Genomic DNA, 23,732 nt, shown 5'->3' on the forward strand with positions numbered 1-23,732 from the left:
TGTCCATACACCACAATTTCTTTATCCATTCATCTGTTGATGGGTATCTACCAATTACAAGCTTTATCCTCACTCTGGTCTTCCCTTTCTCATAGATAAAAGATTTCTTGAGATGCCTGATCACAAAAAATTACCTCCACTTTCCGACAGTCTCTAATCTACAGCAAATCCCTGCTTCCTTAGACCATCCTATAAATCATTCAGCTAAAGCCAAAATTCTATAAAAGGTTCTTGCTAACACCCTCTTACTGAGATATACCCTAGTTTTGTACAGTGTTCTCTCACTCTACAACCAGTATGAACCCAACTGTTCAACTGCAAGTATGTTGCTCGTGGTCTTGGCTGGAGGGGGATGGCATCATCTAAGTACTATATTCTCTCTAGTAACTTTCACACACACATACAAACACAAACATACAAACACACACATTGCACATTATTAAAGAGAACTGTGTTGGAGAACCAGGAAAAGGCAGGTCACTTCTGATGCCTGCTGTGAATACCAAACAACATGCTAGATAAAGATCTCTCAAAAGTATTAAAATTATATAAAATACAGAAAAAAATTCCAACATTACAAGGTGAGAATGCCATAAAAATAGCCAAGGCTTAAGTGACAAAGTAAGATAAATAAGATTGAGTCCATAGATTAAATATCTTTTTCAATTAAAATTAAAAATTTACACTGCTTATACTACATCTTCAAAAAAATATTTTGACAAAGCCAGGCATGGTGGCGCATACCTGTAATCCCAGCAACTTGGGAGGCTGAGGCAGGAGGATCACAAGTTCAAAGGCAGTCTCAGCAATTTAGTGAGACCCTGAGCAACTTAGCAAGACCCTATCTCAAAATCAAAAATAAAAAGACCTAGGGATTTGCCTCTGTGGTTGAGCAACCCTGGATTCAATACCCAGCACCAGACACCAGACACCCTCCAAAAACAAAAAACAAAACAAAACAGAAAACAACTTTGACAAGACTTCAAGGAAAAAGGTAGACTTGGTAATATAATAAAGATCTTTTTGAATACAAAAACTTCAGTTCTTTCTTTCTTTTCAAAAATTTTTAGTTTTAGGTGGACACAATACCTTTATTTATTTATTTGTGTGGTGCTGAGAATCGAACCCAGTGCCTCACACATGCTAGGCAGGTGCTCTACCACTGAGTCACAACCCCAGCCCCAGTTATTTCTTTTTAAATAGAGGTCCTAACTTCCAGATGTTCTTACACCTACTGAAATGATAAAGTAGACCCTATTTCTACAATAAAATAGAAACTGAGGCAAAGCTGATATTTGGCATTCACAACATTTTTAATGCCTTTATTTGTTTATTTTTATATGGTGCAAGGGATCGAACCCAGAGCCTCACATGTGCTAGGCAAGTGCTCTGCCACTGAGCTATAGCCCCAGTTCATTCACAAATTTTTGATACAGAAATAGTTTTTATTTTTCAAGATAAGTGATAAATGAGTTTACATAAAACATTAACAAGTCCACTCTGCACAAAATCCCTTTATTTCCAAATCAAGGCAGTGTGAAAAGATTCTATATTTTTCAAATTAACCAGGAAGTTTCAAATACCCAATGTTCCCTGAGTTCAAGGAAGTGAAATTCTATTAATGATCAGCTCTCCTTTCCCTGGCATGTCTTATGAGAGAGGGAGGTCTTTGGTTTCTCAAGATGCCTAGAGTAGCCATCCCTGTAGCAGGCCCTGGCATGAGGGTACCAGAGAGTCCTCCTGATGAGCACACATGGTACTGCTGTGGATTTCCAGACCCATGAAGACAGGGTCCTACTCATTCATTCCCTCTCAGCGTGTCTGGCACAGTAGGTGACATTACAAAGCAGCTCTGGTTCTCACAGACCTCTTAGAAGGGCACACTAAATATAGTTTCTGCTAAAATTTTTGGAATCAGGTTGAATACTACTGATGACACTTTACTGTGAGTTTACTGACACTTGTCTAATACTTAAGGTAAGAAAGTAGGTACAGTGAAATAAAATTCTTTTCTAAAAATCTGTTTGGCTTACCTTTCAGAGCGATCACCTTAGAAGCTGGATTCATGATGGCACTCTCTGCTGTGATAGGACGTCTGATGGGTGCCATTGGGTCATTCATGTCAATAATCACCACATGTGCCTGCTCCCCGACTTTCTCTCGGACACATATGAACTTGTCAGATTCCATAGTCAGTGTGCTAAATCCAATATTGGCTGGATTTATTCCTAGGTTTTGGAGCTAAACAGAAAAGAAGCATTTGATTAAAGTAAGCTGGCTCTGAGGATCCCCGCGGACGCTGAGTGTCCTCAGGGGCTCGCACGCCCGGCCACTCTGTCTCACCCGTCGCCCCGTCGTGCGGCCCGCGTCCTACAGAAGCCTGAGTACTTGGGTCGGGGGACAGAGTGCCCCAGGTTTGCAGCAGAGATCGCGGCGGTGCCGGGGGAGATGCCTGGAAAGAAGGCGCGTAAGCGCGCGCCACTGAGCCTAACGCGGGCGCCGGTAGGCAATGAATTGATACAGATTGGCTTGCAGGAAGACGCTGGTTTACGTTAACAGAACTGGAAGTTGAGTGTGTCACTCAGCTCAGGAAAACTGAAGATAAACTGAATTCTCTGGGGTCTGGAGCAGAGATCATAGTTGTGCTTGCAGAGATGCCTGGAAGGAAGGGGTGGAAAAGCGAGCAGCCGACCCCAGCGTCAGCGTTGACAGAGGTGGAAGTTGAGTGTGGCACTCAACTCAGGAGATTTGGAGACAAAGTGAATTTCCGTCAGAAACTTCTGAATTTGATTTCCAAACTCTTCAATTTAGTGACCTGACTGCTTCAGAAGCTTTTGCATGAAGGGTGTCCTTTAAAAAGGAAGTATCCCAAGTAGGTCCAATTTTTGTGAAAAAACATTTCACTTCCTTTTGGATGTCTTTGGAATGGGAAGACAGAACAAGTCAAAAGATGAATTTCTGTAGGAAGTTTCCCAGAAATCATTCTTTGGGATGTGAGACCATTGCAGAACCATGTTTTATTTTAAAACGTGAATGGAGGAGCCTTAAAAATAGGGAAGTCATTGTTAATGCATTTCTTTTTTGCTTAGAGATTATTCTAGTATTTTGCAGAAGGTTGCTGCCCAACCTGGGTAATAGGAGTTGACAAATGATTACACTAGGCAATGGGGAAGAAGTAGCTCTGTGTTTTTGCATTTTCAATTTGGTTTATACATATAATCGTGGTAAGAGAAAAATTTCATTTTGATAACACTAGATGCTATTTTAAAATTATTTTTTAAAAAAGCGAAGTTCACAGTGAACATTGACTTCATAGGTCACTATAAAATGTAACATAATTTAGCTTTTTTTCATTCAGATTGTATTGTTTCTGTTCAGATGACCTTTAACTGTGTTCCTGTGAGCATTAACTGCAAAGTATGTAAAACTAGAAAGTAACTGAAAAAATTGGGTTACATAGTGCCAGTAAAACTCTAGCAGACTGAATATTAAATGATAAAGAGCTTGGTGATTTCATATGACCAAGGATAATAAAAAAGGAATCAAACTTTTTTTTTTTACCCCCCAGTACTGGAATTTAATCTCGGGGCTCTCTATCACTGAGCTATATTCCCAGCCCTGTATTCATTTTATTCATTTTTTTCCTTTTTTTAAATTTTTCTGTTCATTTTATTCTTGAAATGGGTCTTGCTGAGACTGACTTCAAACTTGGCAATCCTCCAGTCTCAGCCTTGTGAGTTTCTGAGATTGACTTTTTAATTGATATAATTAAAACTTAGTAAAACAAATATTCTTAGAAAGTTTCTAAAAAATTGTGGGATGGCCTTTCTCACAGTAGTCAGTGTGCATCCTACAAAAAGTGATCTTTTAAAATAAATTAGAACATTTTCATAATTGGGATAGTCTTCAAAAAAGAAGAGGAACATTTCTCATCCAAAATAAAAATTTCATATATACATATATGAAGAGATACATGTATATATTTACATATAGGTATCTGTATAATTTGCATTAGAGTAACATGTAGGTTCTTTGAAGAGTTCCATCAGTATTTTTCTATTGACTGTAGATATGAAACTCAATAATCAATAGCAAAACAAATCTGTTAAAAATGGACAAAGGATTTGAGTACACATTTCTCAAAGGAAGACATACAAATGCTCAACAGATAAAAGATTCTGAGAAATGCAAATGAAAACCACAATGAGCTATTACCTTATACCTGCTGGATTGGTTATTTTCAAAAAGGTGAAAGATAACAAGTGCTGATGACTATGGAGAAAAGAAATCTTGATCTATCCCTTGTGATCATGTAAGTTAGTACAGCCATTTTGGAAGACAGTATGGAGATTTCTTAAGAAACAGCACTGCTATATGATCCAGCAACCCCACTACTGGGTATATATCCAAAGAAACTGAAGTCAGTATGCTGAGGGGTTATCTGCCCTCCTATGTTGCAATATTATTCACAAACAGGCAAGACATGGAAACAGCCTGTGTCCAAGGGATGGCTGGAGTGGAGTAGTGTATGAATACTACTGGGCCTTAACAAACTGAATGGGGTGAGTCTAGAGGACGTGCACAGAGACCAAGTGCCACTTGATCTCATTTATATGGTTATTTACCAAAGTCAAATTCTGACGAGTAGGGTAGTGATTACCAGATACGTGAATCTGGTTGGAGAAGTCGGGGTGGGTGGGGTGGAGAAAAGTGCAAAGTTGGAAGTGAGTTCTGGTGATCTGTTGTGTAACAAGATGACTATAGTTAATGTACATTTCAAAATAACTAAAGGAGTTATGTGTTCTTAACCACATGGAAAGGATAAATATTATGATTTGATCATTCTGCAATGTACATATTAAAACACATAGTACCCCATGAATATATACAGTTTATAAGTTAAATAAAACTAAAAAAATACCAAAAAAAAGGGAATAATATGATTGGATTTGTCAGGAATTTTATTTACTTTACCTATTTATAATTATTTTTCGTTTGGTTTGAAAACATGGATTGCATTTTTGTTTCTTAACTACTTGAGTTCTTAGAGTAAGAATTGCAATGTAGGATGTAGTCACCTTAGATGCAAAATTTCCTCAGCATCTGTTTGTCTTCAGTATTAAGTAGTGTTTATTGTAAAAATTTGGGGGTTTTTTGCCTAGAGGCAAATATTTTGCCATATGGGTATTTATGGTCTGTAACTATTTATATGTACATATGAAAACTGATATTGTGGCAACGAACAATTAAAATTTATCACCATTAAAAAAAATAAAGTAAGCTTTTCCTGTCTGAAAGAGATTATCTCTAGCCTAAGGTTAGCAAAGTCTAACAGAAGGAAGAGGAAAACTTATATAACAGTGTAGAAAAAAAATTAATGTTAGGTAAATATTCAAGGCAAACATAGGTTTTACTTTCTACAACTGTAATACAAACAGTCCAAAAGTCAACGAAAGCCCTTGAGTTAACTCTCAAGGGGCTTAAGATCTGCAGGGATGATGAGGTGTGTGTAAGAATAAAGATAACACCAGGGAGTATGAAGGTTGCCATGAGAGACACAGAAAGAGAGGAGCTGGAGGAAGGCCACAAAAACACCACCAGAGAGTTCCATCACTAAGGAGAGCTTTTGGGAGCTTCAGGGAAAGAAAAAGGAAAGGAGAAGATACAAACACTGGTTTCTCCAAAAAGCAAGTAAGAAGAAAAATTAGTTAGGAGTTTGTCTAAAACACCTCCCTAGACACCATTAAGTCTGTCTAAATCTGATTTAAATGAATTTCTAGTTAGTTTGAATACTACTTGGCAAATTTGAAGTTCATTAAAAATTTACCAAGTTTAATACATCTTCCAAGGTACACAGATTCCTTTTACTTGTGAAAACCAAAACTAGGCACCTTTCTCCAAAGGCCATCATATGACAGTACCTGGATTAAATAAAGACCTGTTAATGGGATTTGCAACAATGAAATTCCCTGGAAAAACACATATTTAAAAGTATACATGGGGCTTAGTGGTGGAGGGCTTGCCTCGCACATGTGAGGCACTGGATTTGATCCTCAGCACCACATAAAAATAAATAAAATAAAGGTACGGTGTTCATCTACAACTAAAAATATTTTTTAAAAGTATACATAAAGAATCTATTAAGAACCACACCTATTTCTATAAATTCCCCTGTCTTAACAAGGTACCTTTATTTTCACTTTTTTTTTATTATTTGAAATGGGAATCTTGCTGTGTTGCCAAAGCTGGTCTGAAATTTCTAGGCTCAAGTGATTCTCCTGAGTCAGCCTCCCCAGTAACTGAGACTATAAGCACATGCCATTGTGATGGGCTTTGGTTTGTGTTTTCTTCTGCAGCTAGGGATTGAACCCATGGCATCCTGAGCGACATCTTCAGAACTCCTTTTATTTTAAAATATTGTTCAGTTCAATCTCACCCTACTGCTATTGTTTTGACTCTTTAACATCTGTTCCCTTGTGTAACCTTGTATAAGTTTATGCTACAACAAAGATAATGAACCCCTTGTTTAAAAATATCCACCACCTTTTGGAAGTAGCACAAATGGGACTGTTCATACTGTTGGTATAATCTTTCATTCTATCACTTTTTTCTTTGTTATAGACATGAACACCTCAAAAGCAGGGACGGTATCCAATTTTTTGTTGTCTTTGTAGCATAGACTAGCACATACTGGATATTCTGAGTCGAGCAGGCTGCAGAACAAAAGGTCACCTCATCTGATCTTCCCACTAATCAAGGCTTTCCAGGGGCTAGAGTCGTGGCTCAGTTGTAGAGCACTTGCCTGGCATGTGTGAGGCCCTGCATTCAATACTCAGTACCACATATAAATAAATAAAATAAAAGATCCATTGACAACTAAAAAAATATATATATATTATATATATATATATATATATATATATATATATATATATATATAAAAGAAATCATTCCAGGAGTTGGGGATATGGCTCAGTAGCAAAGTGCCTGCCTAGCATGCACAAGCCTTTGGTTTGATCCTTGGGGAAAAAAAAGGAAAGAATGAAGGAAGGAAGAAAGAGAATAAAGGGGGGAGAAAAAGAAATCTTTCCAAAGTCACAAAGATGATTAATGGTGAAGCCAGATAGAAAAAAGTCTGTGCGGGCTGGTGAGATAGCTCAGTTGGTAAAGTGCTTACCTTGTAAGCACAAGGCCACGGGTTTGATTCCCAGCACCACAAAAAAAAAAAAAAGTCTGTGCTTTGACCCACAATACTGAGTTGTTTGAAATTCATATTTCATTTTTATATAAAAAAGTTTAAGTGATGATTTTGCTCCCAAATAGCCTCAAATCCTATGTTGAGGGTTTGATACCACAAAATTGCTACCACTTTAGATGTCAATCATAAGCCCCAGGATGTGACCTGTACTTGTGTACTTCTCATAAATCAGGGTTACATCACTTATCCTTTGGTTCAATAACTTTGTTCAAGTGGCTCACAGAACTCAAGGAAATACTTTGCTTACATCTATCTATCTATTTAAAAGGGATCTCTAAGAGATGATTAGGCCATGAGGGCTGTGTCATAATGAATGGATTAATACTGTTATTGCAGTGTAGGATATACAGGAATCCTCACTCCCCTTGCTTTTCATTCATTTCTCTCTCACAGCTCTCCTCCATCTGCCTGTGTTCTTCTAACTTTGGCCCTGGGATGAAAGAGCAAGAGGACCTCACCAGATAACAGCAACTGGATCTTGAACTTTTCATCCTCAAGAACTGTCAGGAAATAAATTTCTGTTTTTCATAATTTACCCAGTCTGATAGATGCAGGTGCATGCCTATAATCCCAGCAGTTCAGGAGGCTGAGGTAGGAGGATCATGAATTCAAAGCCAGTCTCAAAAACTTGGCAAGGCCCTAAGCAACTCAGCGAGAGCCGGCCTTTAAATAAAATATAAAAAATGGCTGTGGATGTGGATCAGTGGTTAAGTACCCCTGGGTTCAATCCCCAGTAAATAAATAAATGAATAAATAAGTAAATAAATATAAATAAACTACCCATTCTGTGGTAGTTTGTTTTAGCATCACAAAATGAATTCAGCCAGGTTTTAGGAATACAGTGGATATTATGGCAGACAAGATTTTGCTCTAGCTCACCTTCTAGTACAGAAAATGAACAGATTATTATTTTAAGTTGAGATCACTGTTATGAAATAAAGAGGGTGGACCAAGAGAGTTACAGGGGGAGATCCAAGATGGGGGACTAGAGGGAGGCTGCGTTCCTTGCCACTCCACAACTTGGGATTCAACACAGGAAAATCTGTTTCTCTGTGAGGCAATCTTTGCTGCTCATTGATCCCCTGCTGTTTACCCAATTCGTCCACTTTGATCACCAGCCATCTGCCAGCATATCACCTACTTTTTGAGTACAGATCGTTCACTGACTGCTGCCTATAATCCGCCATTTGCCCATTTGCCTGCCTCTTGCCTGCCCATCGCCTGCCTTTCACCTACCCATCACCCACTGCTTGAAGTCCACCTGCTGATTGTCCACCCATTAGCCTGCAGACCACCCACAGACTCTCAGTGGATCGCCTGTTGCCTGCTGTTGCCTGGAAGTCCATTGTCACAATACCCACAGGTTTGGTTGCAGGTGGCTGTCGCCATTTTGGGACAACAGCCAGGACCTGAAAGACCCCCAGCCCAACTGACTGTACCCCACCTTCAGGACCCCTGGCCTGCCCATGCCCTGTGCAAACTCAGTGCCCACACCCAGTGGGTGCCCGCACTGCAACTCCCATTTACTAACACTTTAGAAGCCAGTACATGGGGTTTCAAGATGGCGGACTAGAGGGTTACTGCATTTCATGTCGCTCCAGGACTCAGGATTCAAGAAGAGAGGAGGTATTAAGAGACTTGGGACCAACTCAGAGCTGCCGGGTGAGTCTCTCCCACTGGGCAAGGTTCCCCAAACAGGGCGGTAGTACCAGAACGCAGGGAACTTCATGGAGTTGCCCAGCGAGACTCCCCTGCTAGAGTGGTGAACTTGGACAACCGAGAGCAATGTAGAAGAGGGCCGCCCAGCGAGAGGCTTCAGTGCAGGGCAAGGGTCCCAGGCCCGGGTGACAGGACTGGATCGCGGGCAGCTTCTCCGAGGAGGGCCGCCTAGGGAGACGCTTTGGCACGGGTGAAGCTCCCTAGCCCAGGTAGTAGGTTCAGACCACTGGGAACATGGCAGAGGAGGGCTGCCCAGCCCAGGAGGTAGTTTTAACTGAAGGGAACTTCTCGGAGGAGAGCTGCCCAGCGAGACTTCCCCACCGGGTGAGTCTTCCCCATCTGGTGAGGCTTTCCCACCAGGGTGGTAGAACCAGAGACATAGGCCCAGACCTGCCATGCTCCAGCCTGCAGTCTAGACCCCTTTAACTGATCATCAGTCAACAAGTGGAGGTGCCTCTGCCCACTAGCAGGGACTATACCCCACCTGAAGGCCACCACCCCTAGAGGGGCAGCTTCCTTGTAGAGCACTGCATTATCAAGTTCCTCCAAGACTTCGGACTACTGAAGGCTAGGAGATGAGTTATTGGAAATCTACAGGGACACTATAAGTCAATAGAGGAAATCTGCAACATCTTAAGAGTTTCACTACTAGAGGGGTAGATACCTCAGCAATATGAGAAAACAAGGGAAGAAAATGTCCCAAACAAACCTGGATGCTACATCAATAAAATCCATGGCAGAAGCAATGTCAGAAAGGGAGTTCAGAATGTACATAATTAAAATGATCAGAGAAGCAAACAATGAGATGAAAGAGAAAATGCAGGCTTTGAATAATCGCACCAATCAATAGTTAAAAGAGCAACTGTGGGAAGCAAAAGATCATTTTAATAAAGAGTTAACAGATACTGAAAAACAAACAAACAAACAGAAATCCTTGAAATGAAGGAAACAATAAACCAAATTAAAAACTCCATAGAAAGCATAACCAATAGGATAGAATACCTGGAAGACAGAACCTCAGACATTAAAGACAAAATATTTAATCTTGAAAACAAAGTTGACAAAACAGAGAAGATGGTAAGAAATCATAAATAGAATCTATAAGAATTATGGGATATCATGAAAAGGCCAAATTTAAGAATTATTGGGATTGAGGAAGGTACAGAGAAACAAACCAAAGGAATGAACAATCTATTCAATGAAATAATATCAGAAAATCTGAAGAATGAAATGGAAAATCAAGTACAAGAGGCTGATAGAACTCCAAATATACAAAATTACAACAAACCCACACCAAGGCACATTATAATGAAAATACCTAACATACAAAATAAAGACAGAATTTTAAAGGTTGCGAGAATAAAAAAAAAACAAATTACATTCAGGGGAAAACCAATACAGATATCAGTTTTTCAACCAGAGCCTAAAAGCTAGAAGGGCCTGGAAAAACATTTTTCAAGCTCTGAAAGAAAATGGATGCCAACCAAGAATCTTATACCCAGCAAAACTTACCTTCAGATTTGACAATGAAATAAAATCCTTCCATGATAAACAAAAGTTAAAAGAATTTACAAAAAGAAAGCCAGCACTACAGACATTCTCAGCAAAATATTCCATGAGGAAGAGATGAAAAACAATCATGTAAATAAGCAAAGGGAGGAACTATCCTAAAAGAATAGCCAAAAAAAAAGGAGAAACCAAGTCATGTCAAAAAACAAAAATGAGCCAAATGACCGGGAATACAAATCATATCTCAATAATAACCCTGAATGTTAATGGCCTGAATTCATCAATCAAAAGACATAGACTGTCAGATTGGATTAAAAAGAAAAATCCAACAATATGCTGCCTACAAGAGATTCATCTCATAGAAAGAGATATCCATAGACTAAAGGTGAAAGGATGGGAAAAAACATACCATGCACAAGTACTCAGCAAAAAAGCCAGAGTATCCATCCTCATTTCAGATAATGTGGACTTCAAGCCAAAGTTAGAAGGGATAAAGAAGGATATTTCATATTGCTTAAGGGAAGCATAAATCAGCAAGACAAAACAATCATAAATATCTATGTCCCAAACAGTGGCTCATCCATGTATGTCAAACAAATCCTTCTCAATTCCAGGAATCAAATAGACCACAACACAATAATACTAGGTGACTTTAACACATGTCTCTCACTACTGGACAGATATTCCAAACAAAAAGTTAACAACAACAACAAAAAAACATAGATCTCAATAACACAATCAATAATTTAGACCTAACGGACATATATAGAATAAACCATCCAACAAAGAGTGAATATACTTTCTTCTCAGCAGCACATGGATCCTTCTCTAAAACAGACCATATTTTATGCCACAAAGCTAATGTTAGCAAATACAAGAATACAGAGATACTACCTTGTATTTTATCAAATCATAATGGATTGAAATTAGAAATAAATGACAGAATAAAAAACAAACTACTCCAACACCTGGAGATTAAACAATATGCTATTGAATGATGAATGGATAACAGAAGACATCAGGGGGGGGATAAAAAAATTCTTAGGTAAATAAGAACAAAGATACATCATATCAAAATCTCTGGGACACTATGAAAACAGTACTTAGAGGAAAATTTATTTCATGGAGTGCTCCAATAAAAGAAGAAAAAAATCAACAAATAAATGACCTAACACTACAGCTCAAAGCCATAGAAAAAGAAGAACAGAGCAACACCAAAAGTAGTAGAAGACAGGAAATAGTTAAAACCAAAGCTGAAATCAATGAAACTGAAACAAAAGAAACAATACAAAAAATTGACAAAATAAATAGTTGGTTCTTCGAAAAAAATAAACAAAATTAATATCCCTTAGCCACACTAATAAAGAGAAGGAGAGGGAAAACTCAAATTACTAAAATTCAAATGAACAAGGAAATATCACGACAGACACTATTGAAATACAAAACATAATTAGAAGCTATTTTGAAACTCTATACTCCAAAAAGAAAGAAAATCTCGAAGACATCAACAGGTTTCTAGAGACATATGAATTACCTAAACTGAACCAGGAGGACATACACAATTTAAATAGATCAATTTCAAGTAATGAAATAGAAGAAATCATCAAAAGCCTACTAACAAAGAAAAGTCCGGGACCAGATGGGTTCTCAGCCGAGTTCTACAAAACCTTTAAAGAAGAGCTCATTCCAAAACTTCTCAAAATATTTCATGAAATAGAAGAGGAGGAAACCCTTCCAAACTCATTCTATGAAGCCAATATCACCCTGATACCTAAACCAGACAGAGACACATAGAGGAAAGAAAATTTCAGACCAATATCCTTAATGAACATTGATGCAAAAATTCTCAACAAAATTTTAGCAAATCACATACAAAAATATATTAAAAAGATAGTGCACCACGATCAAGTGGGTTTTAACCCAGGGATGCAAGGTTGGTTCAACATCTGGAAATCAATAAATGTAATTCACCATATCAACAGACTTAAAGTCAAGAGTCACATGATTATTTTGATAGATGCAGAAAAGCATTTGTTAAAATACAGCATCCCTTCATGCTCAAAACACTAGAAAAAATAGGAATAGTAGGAACATTCCTTAAACTGTAAAGGCTATCTATGCTAAGTCCATGGCCGATATCATTCTAAACGGTGAAAAACTGAAAGCATTCCCCCTAAAAACTGGAACAAGGCAGGGATGCCCTCTTTCACCACTTCTATTCAACATTGTCCTTGAAACTCTAGCCAGAGCAATTAGACCAAAGAAATTAAAGGGATACAAATAGGAAAAGAAGAATTCAAACTATCCCTATTTGATGATGACATGATTATACATTTAGAGGAACCGGGAAATTCCACCAGAAAACTTTTAGAACTCATAAGTGAATTCCGTAAAGTAGCAGGATATAAAATCAATGCTCACAGATCTAATGCATTTTTTTCATAAGTGATGAATCCTCAGAAAGAGAAGTTAGGAAAACTACCCCATTCACAATAGTTTCGAAAAAAAATAAAATACTTGGGAATCAATCTAACAAAAGAGGTGAAAGACCTCTACAGTGAGAACTACAGAACACTAAAGAAAGAAATTAAAGAAAACCTTAGAAGATGGAAAGATCTCCTATGTACTTGGATAGGCAGAATTAATATCATCAAAATGGCCATATTACCAAAAGTGCTATACAGATTCAATGCAATTCCAATTAAAATCCCAATGACGTACTTCACAGAAATACAGCAAGCAATCATGAATTTCATCTGGAAGAATAAGAAACCCAGAATAGCTAAAGCAATACTTAGCAGGAAGAGTGAAGCCAGGGTATCGCAACACCAGAACTTCAACTATACTACAAAGCAATAGTAACAAAAATGGCATGGTATTGATACCAAAATAGACAGGTAGATCAATGGTACAGAATAGAGGACACAGACACAAACCCAAATAAATACAATTTTCTCATGCTAGACAAAGGTGCCAAAAATATGCAATGGAGAAAAGATAACCTCTTCAACAAATGGTACTGGGAAAACTGGAAATCCATATGCAACAGAATGAAACTAAACCTCTATCTCTCATCCTGCACAAAACTCAACTCAACGTGGATCAGGAACCTTGAAAACAGACCAGAGATCCTTCATCTTATAGAAGAAAAAGTAGGTCCAAATCTTCAACCTGTAGGTTTAGGATCAGACTTCCTAATAGGATTCCCATAGCACAAGAAATAAAAGCAAGAATCAATAACTGGGATAGATTCAAACTAAAAAGCTTTCTCTAAGCAAAGGAAACTATCAGCAATGTGAAGAGAGAGCCTACAGAGTGGGAGAAAATCTTTGTCACTCATACTTCAGATAGAGCACTAATTTCCAGAATATATAAAGAACTCAAAAAACTTTACACCAAGAATACAAATAACCCAATCAACAAATGGGCTAAGGAAATGAACAGATACTTCACAGAAGAAGATGTACAAGCAATCAACAGATATATGAAAAAATGTTCCACATCTCTAGTAATAAGAGAAATGCAAATCAAAACTACCCTAAGATTCCATCTCACCCCAATTAGAATGTTGATTATCAAGAATACAAGCAACAATAGGTGTTGAAGAGGATGTGGGGAAAAAGGTACACTCATACATTGCTGGTGGAGCTGAAAATTAGTGCAGTCATTCTGGAAAGCAGTGTGGAGATTCCTTAGAAAACTTGAAATGGAACCACCATTTGACCCAGCTATCCCACTCCTTGGCCTATACCCAAAGGACTTAAAATCAACAAACTACAGAGATACAGCCACATCAATGTTCATAGCTGCTCACTTCACAATAGCCAGATTGTGGAACCAACCTAGATGTACTTCAATTGATGAATGGATAAAGAAACTGTGGTATATATATACTGGAATATTACTCAGGTATAAAGAATAGTAAAATTAGATCATTTGCAGGCAAATGGATGAAATTGGAGAATATCATGCTAAGTGAGATAAGTTAATCTCAAAAAACCAAAGGACAAGGGCTGGGAATATAGCTCAGTTGGTAGAGTGCTTGCCTCACAAGCACAAGGCCCTGGGTTCAATCTCCAGCACCGCAATAAAAAAAAAAAAAAAAAAAGCAAAGGACAAATGATCTTGCAGTAAGCAGATGATGACAAATAATGGGGGGTGGGAGCGGGGGCAAGAATGGAGGAAGGAGGTATTGTATAGAGGGAAAATAGGGGTGGGGAGGAAGGGAAAAAAACAATGAGTCAAAAACTATTACCCTATGTAAATGTATGATTACACAAATGGTATGCCTCTACTTCATATACAAACAGAGAAGCAAGATGTATCCCATTTGTTTACAATAAAAATAAATTTAAAAAAATTCATTGCATGGAGCACTTTCAATAAAAGAATAAAGTGTCAACAAATAAATGACCTAACATTACATCTCAAAGTCCTAGGAAGAGAAGAACAGAACACCAAAAGTAGGAGAAGACAGGAAATAATTAAAGTCAGAGCTGAAATCAATGAAATTGAAACAAAAGAAACAATTCAAAAAATTGACAAAACAAAAAGCTGGTTTTTGAAAAAGTAAGCAAAATAGATAAACCCTTAGCCACACCAATGAAGAGAAGGAGAGAGAAAACTCAAATTACTAAAATTTGTGATGAAAAAGAAACTATTACAACAGACACCATTGAAATACGTAATTAGAAACTACTTTGAAAATCTATACTCCAATGCAATAGAAAATCTCGAAGACATCGGCAAATATCTAGAGATCTATGATCCACCCAAATTGAATCAGGAGGACATACACAATTTAAACATATCAATTTCAAGCAGTGAAATAGAAGAAGTCATCAAAAGCCTACCAACCAAGAAAAGCCTGTGATGAGATGAATTCTCAGCTGAGTTCTTCAAGACCTACAAAGAAGAACTTATATGAAAGTATTCCATGAAATAGAAGAGGAGGGAACCCTTTCAAACTCATTCTATGAAGCTGGTATTACTTTGACACCAAAACCAGACAAAGATGCATCAAGGAAAGAAAAGTTTAGACCAATATCTCTGATGAACATAGATGCAAAAATTCTTTTAAAAATTTGGGCAAATTGCATACCAAAACACATTAAACAGATAGTGCACTATGATCAAGTGGGGTTCATCTGGGGATTCAAGGTTGGTTCAACATCCAGAAATCAATAAATGTAATGCATCACATCAATAGATTTAAGGTTAAAAATCATATGATTATTTCAATAGATGCAGAGAATGTGTTTGATAAAATACAACACCTCTTCATATTCAAAACACTAGAAAACACAGGGATAGTAGGGACATTTCTCAACATTGTAAAGGCTACCTATGCTAATCCCACGGCCAGCATCATTCCAAAAGGAGAGAAACTGAAAGCATTCCCTCTAAAAACTGGAACAAGACAAAGGTACCCTCCTTCACCACTTCTATTCAACATCATCCTTGAAATATTAGCCAGAGCAATCAGATAAACCAGAGAAATTAAAGGGATATGAAAAGGAAAAGAACTCAAGCTATCAGTATATAAAAAAAAAACACCACCAGAAGACTTCTAGAACTAATAAATGAATTCAGCAAAATAGCAGGATATAAAATCAACATGCAAAAATCTAATGCATTTTTATTCATAAGTGATGAATCCTCTGAAAGAGAAATTAGGAAAACTACTCCATTCATAATAGCCTCGAAAAAATAAAATACTTGGGAATCAGTCTAACAAAAGGGGTGAAAGACCTCTACTGTGAAGACTACAGATCACTAAAAAAAGTAATTAAAGAAAACCTTAGAAGATGGAAAGATCTCCCATGTTCTTGGATAGGCAGAATTAATATTGTTGAAATGGCCATACTTCCAAAGGTGCTATACAGATTTAACACAATTCCAATTAAAATCCCAATGACATTCCTCATAGAAATAAAGAAAGCAATCATGAAATGCATCTGGAAGAATAAAAGACCTGGAATAGCCAAAGCAACCCTGGGCAGGAGGAGTGATGGAGGAAGTATCACAATACCAGACCTTAAACTCTACTACAGAGCAATATTCACAAAAATGGCAAGGTATTGGCACTAAAATAGACAGGAAGACCAATGGTACAGGATAGAAGACACAGAGGAAAACCCACATAATAAGTACAGTTATCTCATATTAGACAAAGGTGCCAAAAACATACAGTGGAGAAAAGGTAGCCTCTTCAACAAATGGTGCTGGCAGAACTGGAAATCCATACACAGTAAAATGAAATTAAACCCCTATCTCTTACCCTGTAGAAAACTCAACTCAAAATGGATCAAGGATCTAGGAATTAGGCCTGAGACTCTTCACCAAATAAAAGAAAAACTGGGCCCTAATCTTCATCATGTTGGCTTAGGACCAGATTTCCTTAACAAGATTCCCAAAGCACAAGAAATAAAAGGAGGAATCAATAAATGGGATGGACTCAAACTAAAAAGCTTTTTCTCAGCAAAGGAAAAAATCAATGTGAAAGAGAGTCTACAGAGTGGGAGAAAATCTTTTCCATACACATTTCAGACATAGCACTAATCTCCAAAATTTATAAAGAACTTAAAAAACTTTACACCAAAAATACAAAGAACCCAATCAATCAATAAATGGGCTAAGGAACTGGGAAGATACTTCACAGAAGATAATATGGATTGATGAATGGATAAAGAAACTGTGTTGTATATATACAATGGAATATTACTCAGGTATAAAGAATAGTAAAATTATGGCATTTGCAGGCAAATGGATGAAATTGGAGAATATCATGCTAAGTGAGATAAGTTAATCTCAAAAAACCTAAGGACAAATGATCTTGCTGTAAGCAGATGATGACACATAATGGGGGATGGGAGGGGGGGTAAGACTGGAGGAAGGAGGGACTCTATAGAGGGAAAAGAGGGGTGGGAAGGGTGTGGGGGAAGGAAAAAATAACAGAATGAATCAAACGTCATTACCCTATGTAAATGTATGATTGTGCAAATGGTATGCTGTTACTCCATGTACAAACAGAAACAACATGTATTCCATTTGTTTACAATAAAAATAAATTTAAAAAAAAGTCACTTACTTTGGGAAAAAAATACTCATGTAGCTTTGAGATTTTGATTTGTGAATAATCATGATGTGTGGAAAAGCACAATACGCTCTATGATCTCAATCACACAAAATGGGATATTGTGTATGCAGGACCTGGAAAGACAAGTTCAACTAAGTGCTTGTCATTGGATGACTTTGTTCTTTCCATGTGTTTTTCTATTTCCTGTAATGTACATATTCACTTTAAAAAATAAAATCTAGTGGGGCTGGGGCTATAGCTCAGTGGCAGAGAGCTTGTCTAGCATGTGTGAGGCACTGGGTTCAATCCTCAGCACTGCATAAAAATAAATAAATAAAACAAAGGCATGTTTTCCATCTACAACTACAAAAAAATTTTAAAAAATAAAAACTATTTTAAAAACCTGAAAAATTTTTTTAATGATTGTAAACATCAATACACCAAACATCAGAGCACCCAATTTTGTAAAAAACCACTATAGGATATAGAGGAAAAGATAGACCTCAGTATAAAAATAGCATGTGACTATTATGCATAATATCTAAATGGCTAAATAGCATAATATCCAACTCTTACAATAGATAGATCTTCCAGATTCCCCCCAAAAATCAACAAAAATATCAGACTTAAATTACACTATCTCTCATCCAAAAACTAGAAAATACACATTCCTTTCAACATCACATAGAACTTGATCCAAAAAAGATATGCATAAAGCAAATCTTAACAAATATGAAAAATGAAGTAATTTCTTGGTCTTATCGGGCCATAATGGAATGAAAACAGAAATCAACAGCAAAAGAACCTGCAGAAAATATGCAAATGCATGGAGATTGAACACTCTTGAATGAGCAGTGGCTCACTGAAGAAATTGGGGCAGGGCGTGGAATTTTAGAAGTCCTAGGACCAAATCAAAACACAACCTACCATAACCCATGGGACACAGTAAAAGCAGTTAACAAGAGGAAAGTTTATAGCTATAAATGCCTGCATTAGGAAAACAAAGATCTCAGATAAATATTTTAAATAAATAACTTAATGATGTATCTCAAGGCTTCAAAAGAACAAAACAAAAACCAAAAATCAGTAGAAGAAATAAGAAACATAGAGCAGAAATAAATGAAATATAGACTAAAAGAAGCCTATAAAAGATCAATGAAACAGAGAGATTTTTAAGGATAAAAGCTGACAAAACCTTAATCAAATTAACCAAAATAAGAAGACCCAGGTAAAGAAAATTAGAGATGAAAAAGGAATATTACAACAGATACAACTGAAATCTAGAGACTCATTAGCAATATTTTGAAAAGTTACATGCCAACAAATTGAAAAATTTAGAATAAATGGACAAATTGCTAGATATATATGAGTTAACAAAATTGAATCGAGAATATAATAAACCTAAGTATATCAATAATAAGCATTGAGATTGAAGCAGCAATTAAGAAGTGTCCCAACAGAAAAATCACCAGGACCAGACAGATTCACTGCTGAATTTTCCCAGTCTTTTCAGGAAGAACTAATACCAATGCTCTTCAAACTATTCCATAAGATAAAAACTCTTCTATGAAGCCAATATTACCCTGCTACCCAAAAATGATAAGGACACACTAAAAGAAAACCACAGAAGTGATAAATATAGATACAAAAGCCTCAATACTTGCAAATCAAATTTAACAACATGTTACAAAGATTACACACCATAATAAAGTTGGTGTCATGCCAGGGATGCAACATACATAAGTAAATAAATGTAATTCACTACATATGCAGAATCCATAAAAAAAGTACATGAACAATCTCAATAGATGAAGAAAAAAGTCTTTGATGAAATTCAACATCGCATTATGATAAAACACCAAAACATAAGCTAAGTATACAAGGATCGTACTTCAACATAATAAAAGCTATATGACAAACCCATAACTAATATCATACTGAATGAGGAAAAACTGAAAGCATTTCCTCTAAAATCAGAAAAAAGATAAGGGTACCTACTTTCACCACTCTTTATTCAATGTAATACTGGAAATTTTAGCCAGAGCAATCAGGCAAGAGGAAGAAATAAAAGGTATGATACAAATAGGAAAGTAGGAAATGAAATTATCCCATTGGCCACATATGGTTCTGAATCTAGAAAACTGTAAAGATCCCACTATGTTTCTTAGAACTGATAAACAAATTCAGTAAAGCAGCGGGATACAAAATCAACATACAAAAATTGGTACCTTTCTATATACCAATAATGAACTTGCTGAGAAAGAAATATGAACAATAATCTCATTCATAATAGCCTTAATAAAAAACCCTAAAAACAAACCTAACCAAGAAGGTCAAAGACCTCTACAGTGAAATTTACAAAACATTGAAAAAGACATTGAAAACATTGAAAAAGACTTGAAGATGGAAAGACATCCCATATTCATGGATTGGGAAAATTAGTATTGTTAAAAAGACTGACTGCATTAGTCAGTTTTTTGTTGCTGTGATCTAACATTTTAGAGCCACTGTAACAAAAATGGAAAGGTACTTGCACAAAAAACAGACAAAAAGACCACTGGAATAGAATAGAGGACCCAGGAATAAACCCATGCATCCGAAGTCATCTGATTCTCAACAAAGGAGTCAAAAGCATACACTGAGTGGGGGGGACCTCTTCAATAAATGGTACTGGGAAAACCAGATGTCAACATGTAGAAGACTGAAACTTATTTCTTATTCTGTCCAAAAGTCAACTCAAAATGGATCAAAGACCTTAACGTAAGATCTGAAACTTTGAAACTATGAGAGGAAAACATGGGGGAAACACTTCAAGATATTGGTATAGGCAACAATTTCCTGAATAGTTCCCCCAATAGAACCTCCAACAGAACCTCAGTAGCTGAGAAAATAATAGCAAGAATTGACAAATGGGATTACATCAAATTATAAAGCTTCTGCACATCAAAGGAAATAATTAACAAAATTAAGAGAGCCTACAGAATGGGAGAAAAACTTTGACAGCTATTCTTCTGAGTGAAGATTAATACCCAGAATACATAAAGAACTCAAAAAGAACAAGTCATCCAATCAATAAATCGTCTCTCTCTCTCTCTCTCTTTTTTTTTATTTCCCAAAAGAAGTACAAATGGTCAATTATATGAGAAAATGCTCAACATCTTTGGCCATCAGACAAATACAAATCAAAACTACACAGAGATTCTAGCTCACCTCAGTCAGAATGACTACTTCAAGAAAAAAATAATGTTGGCAAGGATATGGGGAAAAAGCAACCCTTATAAATTGTTGGTGGGAATGTAAAATAGTAAAGTCACTGTAGAAATCAGTATAAAGGTTCCTCAAAAAAACAAAAATAGAACTACCATATGATCCAGCTATATCATTCCTGGGTATATATCTGAAGGAATCAAAGTCAGTATAAAATAGAGATAGCTGCATACCCATGTTTATCGTGGCACTATTTACAATAGTCAGATTACAGAATGAGCCTAGATGCCCATCAATGAACAGATAAAGAAAATGAACATATATACATAATGGAGTATTATTCAAATATAAAGAATAACAAAATTATGCCATTCTCAGGAAAATGAATAGAACTGGAGATCACCATGTTAAGTGAAATAAACCAGACTCAGAAAGGCAAGTATCACATGTTTTTTCTCACATGTGGAACTAGAAGGAAAAAAAAAGACAACACAAAATGGGGACTAGTCGGGAAACAAAGGGAAGACTACTGTAGAGGGAGGGTAGGCAGGGTAAGAGAGAACAAAAGGAGAGTAGATACCATCAAAGTATGTTATATTCATGTATGAAAATATCACAAATTCAATATTTTGTACAATTGATATACACGAATAATTATAACAAAAGTTAAATGGGAAATTAATAAGTCATTTGATACCTTTTCCTACAAATTATCTCTACATATCCTTCATTTTTTTTCTGTTTATTAGTCTTTTATTATTTTAAGGAGCTTTTTACATATTAAAAAAGTTAGCTCTCTGAAGCAAGCAGCAAACCTTTTGAGTTTGCTTATAGGAAGATTTTTGTGTAGTCTAAGTCATCAATTCTGTATGTGTGTAAATGCACATATAGTGGGTTTAGTGTCATTCTTAGAAAGATCTTTCCCTCATTTTCTTACTTTCTTATGTTTGAGTTTCTGATTCACTGTGAACTTATAGGTTCCAGCTTCTTTTTCTGAATGATTATCCAACTTTCTTGGTACCATTTGTTAATAATCTTTTAACCACTAATTCAAAATATTAACCTTATCTCACACTAAATTCCAAAATGTATTTATGTCCTGCAATGTGTGTCTGTTTTTACTTTTCTATCAAATTTTTGCCACATTTTAATTGGTGCATTATAATTGTACATACTAATGGGATTTGTTATTACCTATTCATACATGTACACAATACACAATATAACAATATAATTTGACCCATATAACTTCCCCAGACTTCCCTGCTCATTTTCCACCTACCACCAGTTGATTCCTTTCCCTTATTGATTTCTCCTTGATTTTCATGAGTTGCCGCCATCTTTCTTTTCCTCTTCCTCACTAGTTTCCCCATGTGAGAGAAAACATACAACCCTTGACTTTCTGAGTTTGGCTTTCACTTAACATGATGATCTCTAGTTCCATCCTTTTTCTTGAAAATGACATAATTTCATTTTCTTTATGGCTGAATAAAACTTCATTGTGTAAATATACTATATATTTTTATTCATTCATCTATTGATGGGCACTAGGCTGGTTCCATAGTTTGGCTATTATGAATTGTGCTGACAAACATGGGTGTGCATGCACCACTACAGTATGATGACTTTAGTTCTTTAGGATAAATACCAAGGTGTAGCATAGCTGGGTCACATGGTGGTTCCATGCCTTGCCTTTTGAGGAAATTCCATACTGATTTCCATAGTGGTTGTACTAATTTAGTCTCATAACAGTGTAAAAGTGTTCCTTTTTCTCCACATCCTCTCCAGCATTTATTACTGTTTGTATTCTTGATGTTTGCCATTCTGACTGGTGCGAGATGAAATCTCGATGTAGTTTTTATTTGCATTTCCCTAAATGCTAATGATGTTGAACATTTTTTCAAATATTTGTTGGCTATTTGTGTTTCTTTTTTTTTTTGAAGTGTCTATCTAATTCATTGTCCATTTGTTAATTGGGTTATTTGTGTTTTTTTTTGGTGTAGGTTTTTGAGTTCTTTGTATATTCTAGATATTAATCCTCTGTCAGAGGAGTAGCTAGCAAAATTTTCTCCCATTCTGTAGGTTCTCTCTTCACATTTCTAATTGCTTCCTTTGCTGTACAGAAGTTTTTTAATTTGACACCATCCCATTTGTTATCTCTTGGCATTATTTCCTGAGCTTTAGGGGTCCTATTAAGAAAGCTGTTACCTGAGCCTGTATGTTAGAGTATTAACCCTATACATTCTTCCAGGAGTTACATAGTTTCTGGTGTAATTACAAGGTCTTTGAGCCACTTTGAATTGATTTTTGTGTAGGATGAGAGATAAGGGTTTACTTTCATTCTTCTACATGTGGATAATCATGTCGCAGCACCATGTTAAAAAGGCTGTCTTTTCTCCAGTGTATGTTTTTGGCACCTTTATCAAGGATTGGATATCTGTGGATGTGTGGGTTTGTCTCTTGTGTCTTCTGTTCAGTACCATTGGTCTGTATGCATGATTTTATGCCAGTACATGCAGTTTTTGTTACTATAACTCTGTAGTATAATTTGAAGTCAGTGTTGTGATGCCTCCAGCATTGCTTTTTGGCTTAGAATTGCTTTGGCTATTCTGTGTCATTTATTCTTCCAAATGAATGAAAAATACATTGGAGAATCTTCTCCCAGAAATCCATCAGATTTGTGAACTCTTTGAAAAGAAAATCATGAATACTCACATTCGAGTTTTTTCTAGTTCTGTGAAGAACGTCACTGGTATTTGATGGGGATTGCATTGAAACTATATATTTGGTAAAATGGTAGTGTGGCAATTTTAACAAAATTAATTCTGCCTATCCATGAACACGGGAGATCATTCCATCTTCTTGTGTCTTCTTCAATTTCTTTCTTCAATGTAATATAATTTTCATTGTAGAGCTCTTTTATCTCCTTGGTGAGATTTATTCCTAGATATTTTATTTTAT

General features: G+C 36.4%; 2 protein-coding genes across 5 annotated transcripts in view; one reads left to right on the forward strand and one right to left on the reverse strand.

Annotated features, from left to right (window-relative positions):
- The window catches only part of Cltcl1 (clathrin heavy chain like 1), a 143,633-nt gene that overhangs the window by 108,756 nt on the left and 11,145 nt on the right, over positions 1–23,732 (reverse strand). For all 4 annotated transcript variants that reach the window (XM_047560149.1, XM_047560148.1, XM_047560151.1 and 1 more), the window contains one exon: positions 2,034–2,241. In XM_047560149.1, the coding sequence (XP_047416105.1) occupies positions 2,034–2,241 (208 nt within the window). The remainder of the gene's footprint in view (positions 1–2,033; positions 2,242–23,732) is intronic.
- LOC124990302 (phorbol-12-myristate-13-acetate-induced protein 1-like) lies at positions 2,570–2,865 on the forward strand. The gene has a single exon (XM_047560155.1). It carries the CDS (start codon positions 2,655–2,657, stop codon positions 2,817–2,819), a length of 165 nt encoding a protein of 54 aa, XP_047416111.1. The 5' UTR covers positions 2,570–2,654; the 3' UTR covers positions 2,820–2,865.

This window comes from Sciurus carolinensis, chromosome 8 (assembly GCF_902686445.1).
Source record: "Sciurus carolinensis chromosome 8, mSciCar1.2, whole genome shotgun sequence".
Classification (NCBI taxonomy): domain Eukaryota; kingdom Metazoa; phylum Chordata; class Mammalia; order Rodentia; family Sciuridae; genus Sciurus; species Sciurus carolinensis.

Coding starts and splice junctions, on each gene's coding strand:
- LOC124990302 (XM_047560155.1), top strand. CDS start 2,655: ATGCCTGGAAGGAAGGGGTGGAAAAGCGAGCAGCCGACCCCAGCGTCA.